Genomic DNA, 14,661 nt, shown 5'->3' on the forward strand with positions numbered 1-14,661 from the left:
TGGAAGAGGTGAGACTCAACAAATAAATTACATATTGATTAGCCTGCTGCTTCTTTGTGCGACAGCCACACCGGAGCTGGCAGGCACGGTGGGTCAGGACCCATGCCCAGCTGTGGCTGGCCATGGATCACTATGGGCAGCTCCACTCCTACTCGCCTCCCACCTCCTCCCTCCTGTGCACACTTCATGATGTATGTGATGTACGTTGTCGCCTCCCTCTTGGAGACGTGTGTGTTCAGCAGTACGTCTCGTTCTTCTACACCTTTCTATAGAAAGCCTTTGAGAACTCTTCAGCTTTGCTCCTCAGACACATCCAGACACACATAGGAATGTGCGTGTGTGGCAGGGTGATTGTGCTAGACGATTTCTGTTGTAGCTGACGCTCAAGGGTGTGGGGGCCGCGTGGCAGGTGCTGCTGGGAGGCTCCCCGTATTGGTGTCTGGCAAGGGCTTAGGCAGATCTGTACTTCGAAGCTGCTGATGAGGGAAAGGGTGGGGGTGTAGCTGATGGTAGACATCAGAAAAGGATGTTTGGATCAGAAGCAGATTGCAGGGGAGATAAAACACGGGGATTAGTAAGGCCTTGTTTTTTTCACCCCCTAAGATGTAAGCCTGCTTCATTCGCCTCTTTTTCTGAGTCTGGGTCAGATTTTCAATTCTTTGACGCTGGTCCCCGAATCCTTTTCATGTGCCTTCTTTTTCTCTCCCTCTCTCTCTGTTGGGAGTCATGAAGTAACAGAACATTTTAGGTGCTAGAGGAAAAAAAAGAAAGTCACAAAGAGTGTAATTCTGAACTTCCAAATCAGATGGAGTCTTCAATTAAAGCAGATTAATTATCAAGTGCAAAAGCAATTACGCAGAGAATGCTTAGGTCTCAGCTACTATTTTGGGGGGCAAGTTTGAAAATAAGTAACCTCTCGCAATTACTTAAACAATCACCCGGGGCCAAGGCTTTTGAACATATCAAGGTCTATATAAAGAAAAAATAATCATCGCAGGGGAAAAATAGCTTCAAGAAAACGGAACTGTGTGCTGGAAAAGGGATGAAAACCCAGATCCCTTTTTTCACACACAGCTTTTCAGCAAGATCAACAAAATCTCTGTTCGTTCCTATTAGATGGTTGGAAAGGAAGAGGAGGAGGGAGGGGGAGAGAAAGTGGAGGGAGACGGTGGCTTCTCTGCCTGACAGGTGGAGGGGAGAGGTTTGGGGAATGGAGGAACTCACCTCATCCTCTGCACAGAGAGCTTCACTGACTAGGCCGTATTTGGTCAGCAGAGGTGAGACATCATCGGGACTGCTGGTCAGCCTTTCCTTGAGAGGGCATATTCGTTTTCTCAAGGTCCACGCTGCTCTGCAGAGCCGGACCAAGGCCTAGGAGGGAGTGACTTTGCTCCCTTCATGCCACGGGTCAGCTCTGAGAGAGGCAACTCTCAGGTGTCAAAGAGGCAATGCAAATTTGATGCTCCAGTGGTTTTATGGAGGATAAAATTCCAAGAATTCCTGAAGAAAACCAGTGTGCGCCTTTCAATAAAGGCTGACAAAGCGTCTTTCCCCACACACCTGCTAGATGCCGGTATATATAGATAAAGATTTTCAGCCAATGGCCTTTTCAGAGATTGGCTGCTCAGGGGCCCTGGGGATCCGTGAAATTTTTATGTCATTATTGCAAACGTTTCTCATCAATTGACATTTTTCCTTCATGGACTGTGTGAGGTTTTTCCGGGTAAGTTGATCACATCTGGTTCCCCCAGTCTTGGGGGGTACCACCTCTGCAGAACGGGGCTGTCGTACCTGCTGGTATCGTATGTAAAACTTAGACTACGCTTTCCATGCAGTGGTCACGTTTGAGGGGAGAGACCGGCTAATTACAGCTCTTCTATTAACTAGCTCTCTGACCTTAGCGTCACGGGGTCCCACTCAGTGGGGTTGACCAAGTGGAATCAGACACGGGGCACACCGCGTGAGGGAAGGAGGCTGTAAGATGGCCTGTTATGGTTTGGTGAGAAAAGTGCAGGAATTGGTTCAGAGGCTATGGTACGAGGAAGGTGCCTGGCCTAGTCTGGGAATGGCCGGGGAGTGCTTCTCAGAAGCAGAGGCTGGAAGCGGGAGCAGGAGCTGGGTGGTGGGCACAGGTGGCCCCAGGCATTACCTGCTGCTGGTTAAAAGCTCTTTGAGGCTTAGATGCCATCCCGGGTTTCCACTCATCAGTCCTGAGTTTTCCTCTGAAGTCGCATAGAATAACTGTGGTCTGTGTTATTCATATTCACATCAACCTTGTATTTTAATATATTGGAAGATACTGACCATTGCCTCTCGAATATTCTCTTTTCCTGGCCAAGAACGTCCCAGTGGGTAGGATAATATTACTTACATTTATGGAATACAGCCTGTTCGTTGGAGCCCAGTCTGTAGGGAGCTTACCTCATTTGAGGTCCCTGCCTCCCGGGAAGCTGTGGAATTTTTGTCCTTGCTTTACAGATGAGGAAACCGGGGCCCCTTGTGGAGAAGTAGCTTACCCAGAGTGGCTCAGTGAAGCCAGGACGCAAACCTGCTTGCTTGGCCCAAGCTCTCTCTGCAGGGCATCCTTCTGTGTTCCATTTCAGGATCTGTTGACCCTCTCCTGCGTACTTCTTAACTGTGTTAAGCCCCGTTCACTTGGAGGGCTTTCCTTATGACTAAATGTTGCATTCACGGTCCCATGCTGTCCGACCGTGCGTACCATGCAGTCTCCACCGCGCTCTGGATGCCAAACTTAGGGCTTGCGACTGCTTCATAAGGTGGTTGTAAGGATCCAAGTTCAGATGACGCTTGCAAAGCATTTAGCACAATAGTGTTCGCTCTCATTTTTTATTAAAAACATCACAAAAAATTTCCGTGAGCTACTCAAGCCAGGGCCCAGTGCACCACAGGGGTAGCGGGACGTATCTCTTCCCTACATCACTGAACGTTAGTCTTGGAACAGAAAATGTAGAGGTCATTTCACCCACCTTGCTTAATTTTCGGATGAGGAGACAGAGAGGTTTTAAGCAACTTTCCAGAAGACATATAGCGAGGTAGTAATATTTGTGTAATTAAGTTGTGAAGCGGGCAAAGAGGGCTGTCTTCCTATTCTTAGTGAGTGGGAGTGAGAGAGAAGAAGAAAGATGCCCTTTAATTTACTGGGTTTTGTTTGTTCATTTGTGTTATAGGTTAGGAAAGAGGGATCCTCCAAGATTCTAAACAAATACGTTATTATCGACACTGCATGAGTTTGAACTGCGATCTCATGCGGCTCTTAAAGACTGTTCAGGAGATCGTACTGCTGAAATACAAATCACGTTCCTAATGCAGTTTTGGAAACTGTTCAGCTTAGGGTGGAAGCCTGGGGAACAGTGTGCACACAGAGTCCTTATAAGCAGGGACCTGTCCTTCACTGCATCTGTGCCCTGAGCACCTAGCCCAGTTGTGAGGAAGGTGGGCACTGGGAGCAGTTTCTGAGTGAGCAAATTCCCAGTGGGTGCTGAGCCAGATGAACCTCACTCTGTCCTGCCCACCTCCCTTGGTCTCTCCTTTGCCCCTTCACAAGGAGGGCTGGGCAGTTTGGCCTTTGTGGAGTGAGAACAGCAGCCCCTGGCAGCCCCTGGGTGTCAGGAGTGTCCCCCCTACCCCTCTGCAGTCCCCCCACCACCACCCCTGGGTTCTTTCCAGGGTGACCTTCGCCAGTCTGACCTTTCCGGCCTCTCACAACCATCTGGCTTCCGTGTCTGTGCAGGAGCGTCCCTGGGCACATGCGCGGCTGGGTCTGATGAGCCTGGCCCCGAGGGCCTCACCTCCACCTCCTTGCTGGACCTCCTGCCACCCACGGGCCTGGAGCCGCTGGACTCGGAGGAACCCAGTGAGGCCATGGGGCTGGGAGCTGGCCTGGGGGCCCCTGGCTCGGGCTTCCCCAGCGAAGAGAGTGAAGAGTCCCGCATCCTGCAGCCGCCACAGTACTTCTGGGAAGAAGAGGAGGAGCTGAATGACTCCAGCCTGGACCTGGGACCCACTGCAGGTAGATTTCCTCACCTAAGAGTATGTGCTGACTGCAGCTGGGACTGAGGCCGTCAGGCAGAACGCCAGAGGACCATTTCCTTGTTCAAATCACATCTCTTGTCTCTCCCGCCAGCTTTTACCATGCTGCTGCCCTCCTGTACAGAGGCCCAGTCTCTGGGGCTCTGAATGCTTTACTGATCCAAGAGGCTCTTTTCTTTTTAACCTTTGCTGCTGTTTAGGGAGCCCATGTTCTGTGTTCACATAACTCTAGAACGCTTACAGCCCGTGAGCGAAACCTTCTCCCCATTTAGACATGAGAGAACTGTGGCTCAGAGGAGCTAAAAGCATGCCTAAGGTCGTGCACCTGTTCGTATGCTCAGTCATGGTCCAAGCCTAGGTCTTTCCAAGGTCTAGGGTTTTGTTTGTTGCCCTGCTGTGCTGTATCATCTCTGTCGAAGGTTCCCGTGCCCTTCCTGCGGTCTCTCGGACCCTTGATCAAGGCACTGTAACTGCCTTTCTCTCAGTCATGCACCAGAGCTGTTTCTGGGGTTTATAGAGCATGGCTGATGACCGCGTGCGGGCCAAAGTGAGCCTGAGGCCTGGCAGCGAGCAGGAATGTCTGCAGTTAGGGACTGGATACAGATGTGTGTCTTCATGCTTGTGGCTTTGGCAGCTGTGCCCATTCCTTTTTTCTTTTTTTTTTTTTTTTTCTTAAGTTTATTCATTTTGAGAGAGAGAGAATGAGGGGTGGAGGAGCAGAGAGGAAAGGGGGCAACCCAAGCAGGCTCTGTGCTGTCAGCGTGGAGACCGGCATGGGGCTCGAGCCCATAAACCGGGAGATCATGACCTGAGCTGAAATCAGGAGTCAGACGTTTGGCTGGGCCACCCAGGCACCCAGTAGAAGCCCGTTTTTAAATGTTGCCCTGGCAGTGTGTGTGTGTGCATGCACATGGGGGTGGGGTGTTGCAGAATTTAGTCCTAATCTTTCTTTTGAGAGTATATAGTATTTTGGATTTATGTTCTCTAATTATAAAAAGAATACACGGAGATGGTAGAAAACATGACAACTGCAAAGAAGAAAATAATAATTCATCCATGACCTCACAACTCAAAGAGAATGACTATTAATACTTTGGGATACAACCTTCTGGTCACTTTTATGTGCCACATTGGAATCCTGTTTTCACTTAAAATATTTCACAAGTGTATTTCCACATCATTAAGTATTCCTTTTTAACCTGGTTTTTAATGACTACTCAGTATTTCATCATGTGGATCATTTTATATATAAAACCAGCTCTCTCTCGTTGAATATTTAGGTTGTTAACAGTTTGAACGTTGCTAACACTATTATTATATGTTTTTGCAGTTTTTTGATTATTTCCTCATAATACATTTCTAGAATAAAATTGCTAGGTGTAAAGATGTATTTCCTGGGTGGGATGTATCAGCATCCCACGGAGAAATAGAAGACACAGTCAAACTGAGACAATCCAGGGAGGGTTTACTTATAGAACAAGGGACTTAGAAAGGTGTGGGCAAGGGATAGGCCAGCAACAAGAACCCAGGGCTAGTGGCAGTGGGGCACTCAGCGCCCGTACACCCTAAGGGACAGAGGGAGGGATGGATGAAAGGAGCCAGGAGGGATAGATAGAGTGTGGTGGAGAGCAAGTAATCCTGACAAGAGCAGTGACCCAGCAGTCACTGGGTGACTATAACCCACCCCTTCTCCTCCCATCTTCTGCCAGGGCCCTGTCATTCCTTCTTCCCCTGCCTCTGTTGAGGAGTCTGGTCAGGAAGCAAGGACATGGCCTATTGATGTAATTCATGGGGTAGAGAAGGATAGAGAGGGGATCTGGAGGGGGTGGAGCGTGTCTGACACAAAGGATGGGAATCTTTCCACAGGCTTTTGTTCAGTATTTCCCAATCAGCCTCCAGAAAGGTCTTTCCGGTTTGCATATCCACCAAAGGTGGAATGAATGCCAGTGTTTTGGACCCTTCCCACAACTGTATTTTGTCATTGAGAAATGTTGGTCAATTTGTTTGTTTTTTTATTTTTTTTTAATGTTTTTATTCATTTTTTGAGAGACAGAGACTGTGAGTGGGGGAGGGGAAGAGAAAGAGAGAGAGAGATGCAGAATCCGAAGCAGGGTCCAGGCTCCAAGCTGTCAGCACAGAGCCCGATGTGGGGCTCGAACTCGTGATCCGCTTAACTGACTGAGCCACCCAGGCGCCCCAATATCTTGGTCAATTTGATAGGCAAATTATAATGGCCTTCAATTGCTAGTAAGTTTTAACTTCGTGTATGTGTATATATATTCTGACCATTTACGGTCTTTTCTGATTTGAGGCATGGTATAATTAAGAGCAGATTCCGGCATCAGGCAGATTCCCAAAGTCCCTGCAGCGACACTTAATAGCTATGTGATTTTTGGCAAGTAGCAACCTAAGCCTCAATTTTCTCATCTAGGAAATAGTATCATAGGGTTGTGAGGTTTAAATGCAGTAATACATCTAACGCGCTTAGCACAGTGCTTGGTACGTCACAAGTACTCCGTAAATATTAGCTGTTACTACCTTTAGATTTTTTTCTATTGAAGCTTTAGTTCTTTCCTGCCACTGTACAGATCTGCATATAAAAAGGATGCTAACCTTTTCTCTGACGTATATAAAAAACATTTTTCCAGTTTATCACTTTTATCTTTATTATAGTAACTTTTGACATAACGTATTTTTTACGAACTTGGACGGTCTTTCTTTTGAAATGTTTGAAATGTTTTTATGTGTTTTTCTTTGCTTTATGTTTAGAAAATCCTTTCCCTCCCTGAGATATATGCCCCTTTATTTCCTTTGTTCTTTTTCACCTTCAGTTTTTACACTTAACTCTTTAACAGTAATTTATTTTGGTACGCAGTATAAGGTAGAGATTGAATTCATTTCCCCCGTAAAGCTAGCTGCTTGACGCAGCGGCATATCCCCCCGCACTGAAAAGAAGTGCTAGACAATTAGATGTACTCGGGTCTTTCCCTGGGCTTTTCCCTTGTTTAGACTCTCGAGACTCTGGTCTGAGGCAAGCAGTCACTCCGAGAGCCGCGGTCGAGAACGCCACGGTGGTGAGCCAGGGACCCTCCTCAGGATCACAGTGGGATGGCTCCTTAGGCTTCAGTGAACTCACGTTTGCTCTGCCTCTCCCTTCCCTTCCCCTCCTTTTCCCCTCACTTCACCTCTCTCCTCCCATTAGCCTGTCTAGGCCTCTTAATAGTGAAAACAGCTGTCGTTCATCGAACGTGTGCTACATCACGGGCACTTTGCCTGCATTCCTCTTGTGCCAGCTCTGTCGTGTGGTCTGTTTCCTCATCTTTGCTCTACACCCGAACGACTGTAAAACGGGGGGGGGACTCAGGCGCCCCGCACGAGGAGTAGGCGAGGGGGAGGGAGAGCTGCTTCGGCCAGGCTCTCGCATTGCTCTGCCTCCCACCGGGCGCTTCCCTTTCCTCAGGTGGCTCTCTTCTCCGTACACCCCCAAGGCAGTTCGTGAAAACACAGTACCCACGGAACAAAAGCTAAACATCTTAGCACTGCAGAAAACGCTCTTGACATCTGGCCCGGCCTTCCCCTTGGCCCCATCTCCTTCCCTTCTCCAACATGCATCGTTTAATTTGCCTATTATCGTCCCCACTTGGCAGATGTGGAACTGATGCACAGGGAAGTTAAGTGCTTTAACAAGGTCACACTTGGTATGTGACAGAGCTGGATGGAGAATCGGTGCCTTTTTACTGACAGCGGCTCAGGTCTGTTCCCCGAGCCTGTGGTGCCCTGCCCCCTGTCCTGTCGCTCGGAGCGCCGTTGGGCATCCCGACCGCCTGGGGGACTTGTACCTGCTGCCACCCCTAGCTTGGAAGACACAGCCTCTGAGAGGCCTTTCCAGCTCTGCCATGTGAGCAGGACTGCACGTGGTTGTGGTCCAAGGGGGCCTCGCTGAGCAGGGGGGCCAGGGCCCAAGTCAGGGTGCACACTGCTCACTGGGCCATGGGCTGGACGAAGGAGTGCCTTTTTCTAAGTCACCTACCCAGGGGGGCGTCTCTGTGAGCTAGCGGTGGCCCTGAAGTTAAGCTGCGTCGTCACAGTACCTTGATAACACGGTGTTAGACCACAACAGAGGCAGAAGTGTCCCAGGTGTGAGGCTCATTTGGATGGGGAGGCAGCCCAGACAGGACAGAGTGCCAGTCCCCTCTGCCTTCTTCTGCTCCTGACCCTGAAAGTCACAGGCTTCCACCCAGGGGTTCTCTGGAAGGAAGGAGGGCATTGCCCCTCGGGGTCTGCCCCTCAGGTCGGAGGAGACCCCAGGAGCCTTCAAAGGGCCTGCCTGGGTGAGGAGTCCGTCCAGAGATCAGAGTGACCATGCTAAGTGCCATCCTGACACGGCCCCTGGGGACGTGAATACGTCCATGCCGCAGTGACTGCTGAAAACCATGCCGTGGCCCGGCCCAGTCGCAGAGCCGGTACCCTTCTAGTAATTACAATACCGACCCATATGTGAACACTGGGCATGCGCCAGGCACTGTGTTAGGTGTTCCAGTGTAATATCTCGTCTAATCTTCACAGAAACAATTATATGTGGTTACTCCCATCCCCCCAGGGAATAAACTGAGGCTGCGGGAGTTTGGATAACAGCCCTGGGTACTAAGGATTCAGACCTGAGTTCTCAGACTCCATAGCCTTGGCTCTTTCCATGAGGTTGCCTCTTAGCTTGCAATTTTACTCGAGGCCAGCATTAAGTATTGTCTTGTATTTTACCACTGGTAAATTCTCACCATTTTATTCATAGAATTTTCTCTTTGGTTAGCTCATTGGAACTTCACAACCACCCTGTGAGCTCCGTAGGCAGCAGTCGTCACTGCTTCACAGATGCTGAAACCCAGGCCCAGAGAGGACAAGCGCTTTGCCCAAGGCCATACAGCTTGTGTGCGGCAGAGCCTGAGTCTGGAATCAGCAGCTCCTGAGCAGTGAGGGGCCTGTGCCTGGCCGCCTGCCGCAGGAGCGCACCAGTGGCCTGTGTCAGAGAGGAAACAGTGTGTTCCATTGTCACCAGTAGTGTGCTACGTCTCGTTGCTAGTTTGTTGGGCCTAGAAGAGCCCAAGCTAGGCTCCTCCTGCAGCGACCGTCCTGAGGCCCCGCGGCCAAAACAGCCGCTGGCGTTTCTGATCGGCTGCTGATGAGTGTGCTGTGACCTTGAGCGGGTTCCTTGTCTCATCTTGGCTTCAGCCTCTCATCTGTAAGCGAGGAACGATTGATGGAAGCCTTCTCCAGCTTTAAAATATTATGATTTTCTGACATTTCAGGTGACAAGAGTAGTCTCAGCAAAATAGGAAGTGTGGATCTCCACTCCGCCAGCTAGCATCAAGCCAGCTTAAGACCTGAGGGGTTCATTCTGGCAGGATTGTCAATGATTGATAATAATTTCCCAGGTTACCCACTCATCCCAAGGCTCTCTCTCCTGTCACCCTCCACCTCTTTCGTTCTCCAGTATCCTTAATAAAGTTCTCTGCATGCAATTTTAATTTTCCTGGTGAATAAGCTAATTAGTGTTCTACAAGAAAAGTGATAACTCTTCGGGGTTGGCAAGTTCTAGAAATCTACCTCAGACAGGCTCAGAGGACTGTGTGAAAAAAGAGGTGTTAATGGGCCCAGTAAGCCCAGAGCCCAGGCAGGGGGGATCCAGGTGTGGAAATGGGACAGGAGAACCTGGCTTGCTTCATCATGCTTCATTCCCCTCGCTGGCTTCTTTCTTAGGCACGACGTCCGTGCGTGGTGGCTTTAGAGAGCCTCCAGCGACTCCTGTGTCATCTCCGTTCACTTAACAGCCCCAACAGACAGAGAGCTCTACCTCCCCAGTATTTCTAGAAGAGCCTCAGAATGGAAGCTCCTTAGTCTGCCCTGGGTGATGAGCCCATCTCCGACTCAATCCTGAGGCCTTGGGGATGGAGTTCTCTGGCCCAGACGGGGTCTCGAGCACACCTGGAGGCAGGGGGTAGGGCCCCATGCTCCTGGACTAAGAGGAGGGAGCAGCACCTGCCAAGCGATGGGTGGGCATAAACCACACTACTCACGAATAAGGAACGTTCATAGCATGCTTATATTATTTTAGAAATCGTTTTCACATAATTTTTTTTAACCTCAGAGCGACCTGATGAAATCCATAAAAGCCGGCATGGTTAGTATCACCGTTTATAACTAAGGAAACTGGCTTAGAGAGGTTTAAAGGGGGCACTAAATTACACAGGTAATAAGTGGCAGAGCTAAATCTCAAATTTGAGATTTCTACTTCAAGAGCTGCTACTCCATCTAAAATTATTCATTAGACCACTTTAATTACTGTTGCCTGTAATGAATTTCATAGAAACCAGATCATCAAAACCACTGTCTGCTGGGACCTGGAAATAGCTTCCATACATTGAGATTGTACCTGCTCTTGAGTGATCTGACCTTCTGGGTCACTGCACACACGTCAGGCGTGTTGCTAAGAAGGCCCACTGAAAAGAGTCGCTTTCACCTAGATGCTAAAAGAAAAAAAAAAAAGCCCTTTAGTTTTGTTTTACACTAGTAACAAACATCCTGGTGTGAAAATTAGAAAATGTAGAAAAGAAGAAAGTGAAAACCACTCATGATCCCATCACCCAGAATTGGCGAATGTTGACGTCTTGGCACATGTCTTTCTGGACGGTTTTCCCATACGGGAAATACATAGAATGTGCTTTTATGAAAAATGGAATGACAGTGCCCAGGTCTCCGTGTTTCACTTGGCAGCGTCTTTCCACGCCCGCTGACAGGGCCCTCTGCCCCCAGTTGTAAGGCTGGAATAGCATCCTGAGGAGGGCCAGGCTACCACGTGCTCAGTTAATGCCCTGCTGCCTGAGCACTGGACGGTTTCCAGTCTGTTGTTACCCTCTCTGTGCCATGATGGGAATCCTTGGAACCGCATCACCGTGAGCATCCTCATTGTTTCCGTAGGGTGCACTGCTAGGAGTGAAATTACAGGGTCAGAGTGTTTGGTTTTAAAGCTCTTCATTCATAATCCCCCCCCCCCCCACTGTGGTCCCATCAGTGGCAGACTGAGTGCCTGTTTCCTGCACTCATCCAATCCTGGCGATCACCTTTAAATATATCCGCAGATTGTCCAGTTGGCAGTCCGAAAAATGCATCATTTTGTTGAATTTACATGTCTTTGATGACTCCTGAGGTTGACCATCAAAAAGTCATTTGTAATTATGCTGAAAGTTTCTTCCCTTGTGCCTCTGTTTTATACAAGCCTATTGTGAATTTTGTGAGTGTTTTTGTATTAACACTCGCTCGAATAACTGGCTTGAGTGTTGCACTCACAGGGCAATTTTCAGTGATTTGACATTAACCAAAAGGGACATTTAAAGTGATCTTTCAAGGCCACTGGCTTGGTGCCTGTTTAAATTTCATGTCCCAAACAGGGAAGTCAGCTCATGATATTTCAGCTGACACCGAGGGTCAAGCATGAGATTATGGCTACCCCAGAAGGCAGAAATGAAGTCCAGTGTGACCTTGATAAACTGGGGAAAGAGACTCACAAAAGTGATGAAATATATGAGGGGAAAAGATGCAACTTGATCTGTTTAGGGAACAAACAGCCAGCCCCAGAGTGAGATGGAAAGGAAAAGCAAAAGCCTGGAGAATCCAGGCTGTCCAGGGCCCGGAGTTTCATCGGAGTGGCCTCCTGCTAGCCGCCAGATCACGTCCAGTGGGGAGAGTGTAGCGTGAGGGCTGTGTTCGGCTTAGACCCTTCTGCATGAGTCAAGCATCAGCCAGCTTCTAGCCCGTGAATCTTGTTCACTTTTGCACAATTCACTCAGCAAATATTTATTGTGTACCTACTCTCCTGATTTTGTGACCACTCTTAAAAGGTGTGGGGAATCCAGACTTGCCACAAAAGAAGAATGACAAGGGGAGGGGTGGAGAATGAGGAATAATCCCAGTTGTTTGGCCCCAGGCAAAGAAGGCTGAATTGGAACAGCTGAGAAAATATGTAGGTTTTTATCCCGAGGGAGAGGCTTCCCACAATTTCCTCACTTAGATAAAACAGAAATGAGCTTGAGTTGTAAAGGGACCATTGAAGGTGGGTTTAAGGAATTTGGGGAGGAAAAAAAGCCGCCAAGATAGAATTGCCTCTTGAGGCACCTGGGTGGTCATCTGGGTGGCGTCGGACTTTAGCTCAGGTCATGATCTCGCAGTTCGTGGGTTTGAGCCTCTTGTCGGGCTCTGACCTGACAGCTCAGAGCCTGGAGCCTGGGTTCTGTGTCTCACCCTCTTTCTGCCCCTCCCCGCTCATGCTTGCTTGCTCTCTCAAAAATAAATTTTAAAAAGCTAAAAAAATTTTTTTAACTGAAAAAAAAAATGCCTAAGGAGACATATTCTTATTCTTGAAGAAACATATTCTTGAAGATGGTGACAGCCCATGTTACCTAGACTTAGTCGTCATTTGCTCAAGATGACCCCCCGGGTCCCTTCTTGTGCTAGAACGCTAGTTCCTTCGTGTCCCATAGCAGGAACACCCCACCGCAGATACACTTGCAGCCAGCTGGGTGTGTGGAATGTAAGACCGCACCAGGGTTTTAAGAGAATGCCTTAGGGAGAAGAGCCTGCCTCCTGGGCGAGGTGATTTGAATGTTTTCTGTCATTTCACCTCAGCCTCAACTTCCCAGGAGGGATGGCGGGCTAGCCTGGAGGCCGGTCAGCCAGCCTCCTGGCCCCTGGCTGCAGAACTCTGAAGCTGTGCCTTGAGCTCGCCCTGCCAACTAGTCTGCTGATTCAAGCCCAGCCTTAAAGAGATGGGCCTTGGCCCACAGTGTGGATGCCCCAGGGAGAGGTGATGCCGCTGCCGGTAGTTGGTTCCTCGCTGCGTCTGAAGCCAAGTCTGGGTGTCGTCCTTAACTGAGCAGGCCGCCCACTAGCCTGAGTTTTACACCTTTACAACTGTGATAAGTGTAGCTTCACAACTGAGAGCAAGTGTCTTCCCCTCCCCCCCGTAAGCTTTTCTTTCCTCATCTGTGAAAGGCAGGCTGTGGACTCTCTGATCTTGCAGGGCCCCTGTGTCGTGTGAAATACCCCGAGTCTGTCTTTTGAAGGCCTGATTTCCCTCGGCTCCAGGGAAGATGTAGTTCCCAGTGGAAGCCACCAGGGGGTACTGCAGCTTCACAGACCTGGCACCCCGTGTTCTGGGAGGGAGATTCCTGAGGCTGGGGTGGGGGGGAGGGTTGGCTGAGGTCCCAGGGGGTCCTCTGCTATCTCACAGACAGTGAGGGGACTGAGCTACCTGTCTCCTGAGTGCCCTTGCAGCAGAGCCACTCCCTGACCTTCCATGCTTTGAGGTCAGGCCCCCTCTGGAGGGTCTGAGCTGTGGGGGACCTTTGGCATCTCTTCAGTGTCCCAGCTGTCTCTACCCTCCAGGGGAGAGGGACAGGCTTTGCCTGGCTCTCGTGCCGTCTTGAACATGTCTTCTGGGCATCTGTGTTTGTTCACACTCGGGTCCCCGTATGGGGAGTGTGGGGAGTGCTCTGTGGGTATGCTTTTGTCCCAGACAGGCTTTCAGCATTCATGGGACCCTCCTGTCCTGCCTCCCTGTGCTGAAGTAAATGGGATGGGCAGCCAAGCCTTGGGCACTAAGCAGGAGAGGCTCTCCCCGTGTGGAGTCACAGCTCTTGGTGACAGCAGTGGACAGGACTTGGGACGCACCACCTGTCACTGCACTGGGAGGCCTGGGGCAGGGGGTGGAGGGGTGCCCGGAGCAGCCACCCGCCTTGCCTGGCCCATCGGGTCTCACCCGCTGTGGTGTGGCGCAGCTCCCTCCTCCATCGCTCTCCTTTTCCTGCCCCACCTCCCTGCTTTTCTTCTCTTCCTCCATTGCCAGTCTACTCCCTTTTCCCTTCTCCGAGACCACTGCTCCTGCTCCCTCTCCCAGGCCAGTGTCGCCAGGCCCGGGAAGCCTCTCCTTGGACACCTGAGTGGGAGAAGCACGTTCTGCCCCGTCCGCCAAGGCTATTCCCCTCTTACGGCACTGTGTTCCTTGCTCCTGGAGCCTTCAGAAGCCCCTGGTCCAGGTTGGCCTGCCCTGTCCCTTACCTTGTTTCATTCCCCTTCTGGTGGCTCCAGCATGTTCACTAGCCAGTAGTTAAAGGGATTTCTCTCTAACTCTGTATTTTAAAAAAATAATCCAAATTTACAGAAGACTTGCAAGAATAATTTCCGTATACCCTTCACTCAGATTCTCCCATTGTTAACGTCTTACCCAACATATACATGTATACTTACAGACATGCAGTTTTTTTCTAAACCATTTGATAGTAAGTTGTAGACATGATGCCCCTTTGCTGACTTTACATACTTCAGTGTATATTTCTTTTTTTTTTTTTAATTTTGCTTATTTATTTTAGGCAGGGGTGGGGAAGAGCTAATGGGGGACGGGCAGAGGGAGAGAGAGAGAAAACCTCAAGCAGGTTCCACACTCAGCACAGAGTCTGACGTGGAGCTCGATCCCATAACCCTGGGATCATGACCTGAGCTGAAACCAAGAGTCGGACACTTAACCAAATGAGCCACCCAGGTGCCCTTTCAGTGTATGTATAT

General features: G+C 49.7%; 1 protein-coding gene across 1 annotated transcript in view; it reads left to right on the forward strand.

Moving 5' to 3' along the window:
• The first annotated feature begins 1,981 nt into the window (after window positions 1-1,981).
• PODXL2 (podocalyxin like 2) overlaps window positions 1,982-14,661 on the forward strand; it is a 37,132-nt gene continuing 24,452 nt past the window's right edge. The window contains exons 1-2 of the mRNA XM_040463293.1: window positions 1,982-2,045; window positions 3,752-4,030. Coding sequence (XP_040319227.1) covers window positions 1,982-2,045; window positions 3,752-4,030 — 343 coding nt within the window. The remainder of the gene's footprint in view (window positions 2,046-3,751; window positions 4,031-14,661) is intronic.

This window comes from Herpailurus yagouaroundi, unplaced genomic scaffold, assembly GCF_014898765.1.
Source record: "Herpailurus yagouaroundi ecotype Mexico unplaced genomic scaffold, PumYag 387, whole genome shotgun sequence".
NCBI classification, from domain to species: domain Eukaryota; kingdom Metazoa; phylum Chordata; class Mammalia; order Carnivora; family Felidae; genus Herpailurus; species Herpailurus yagouaroundi.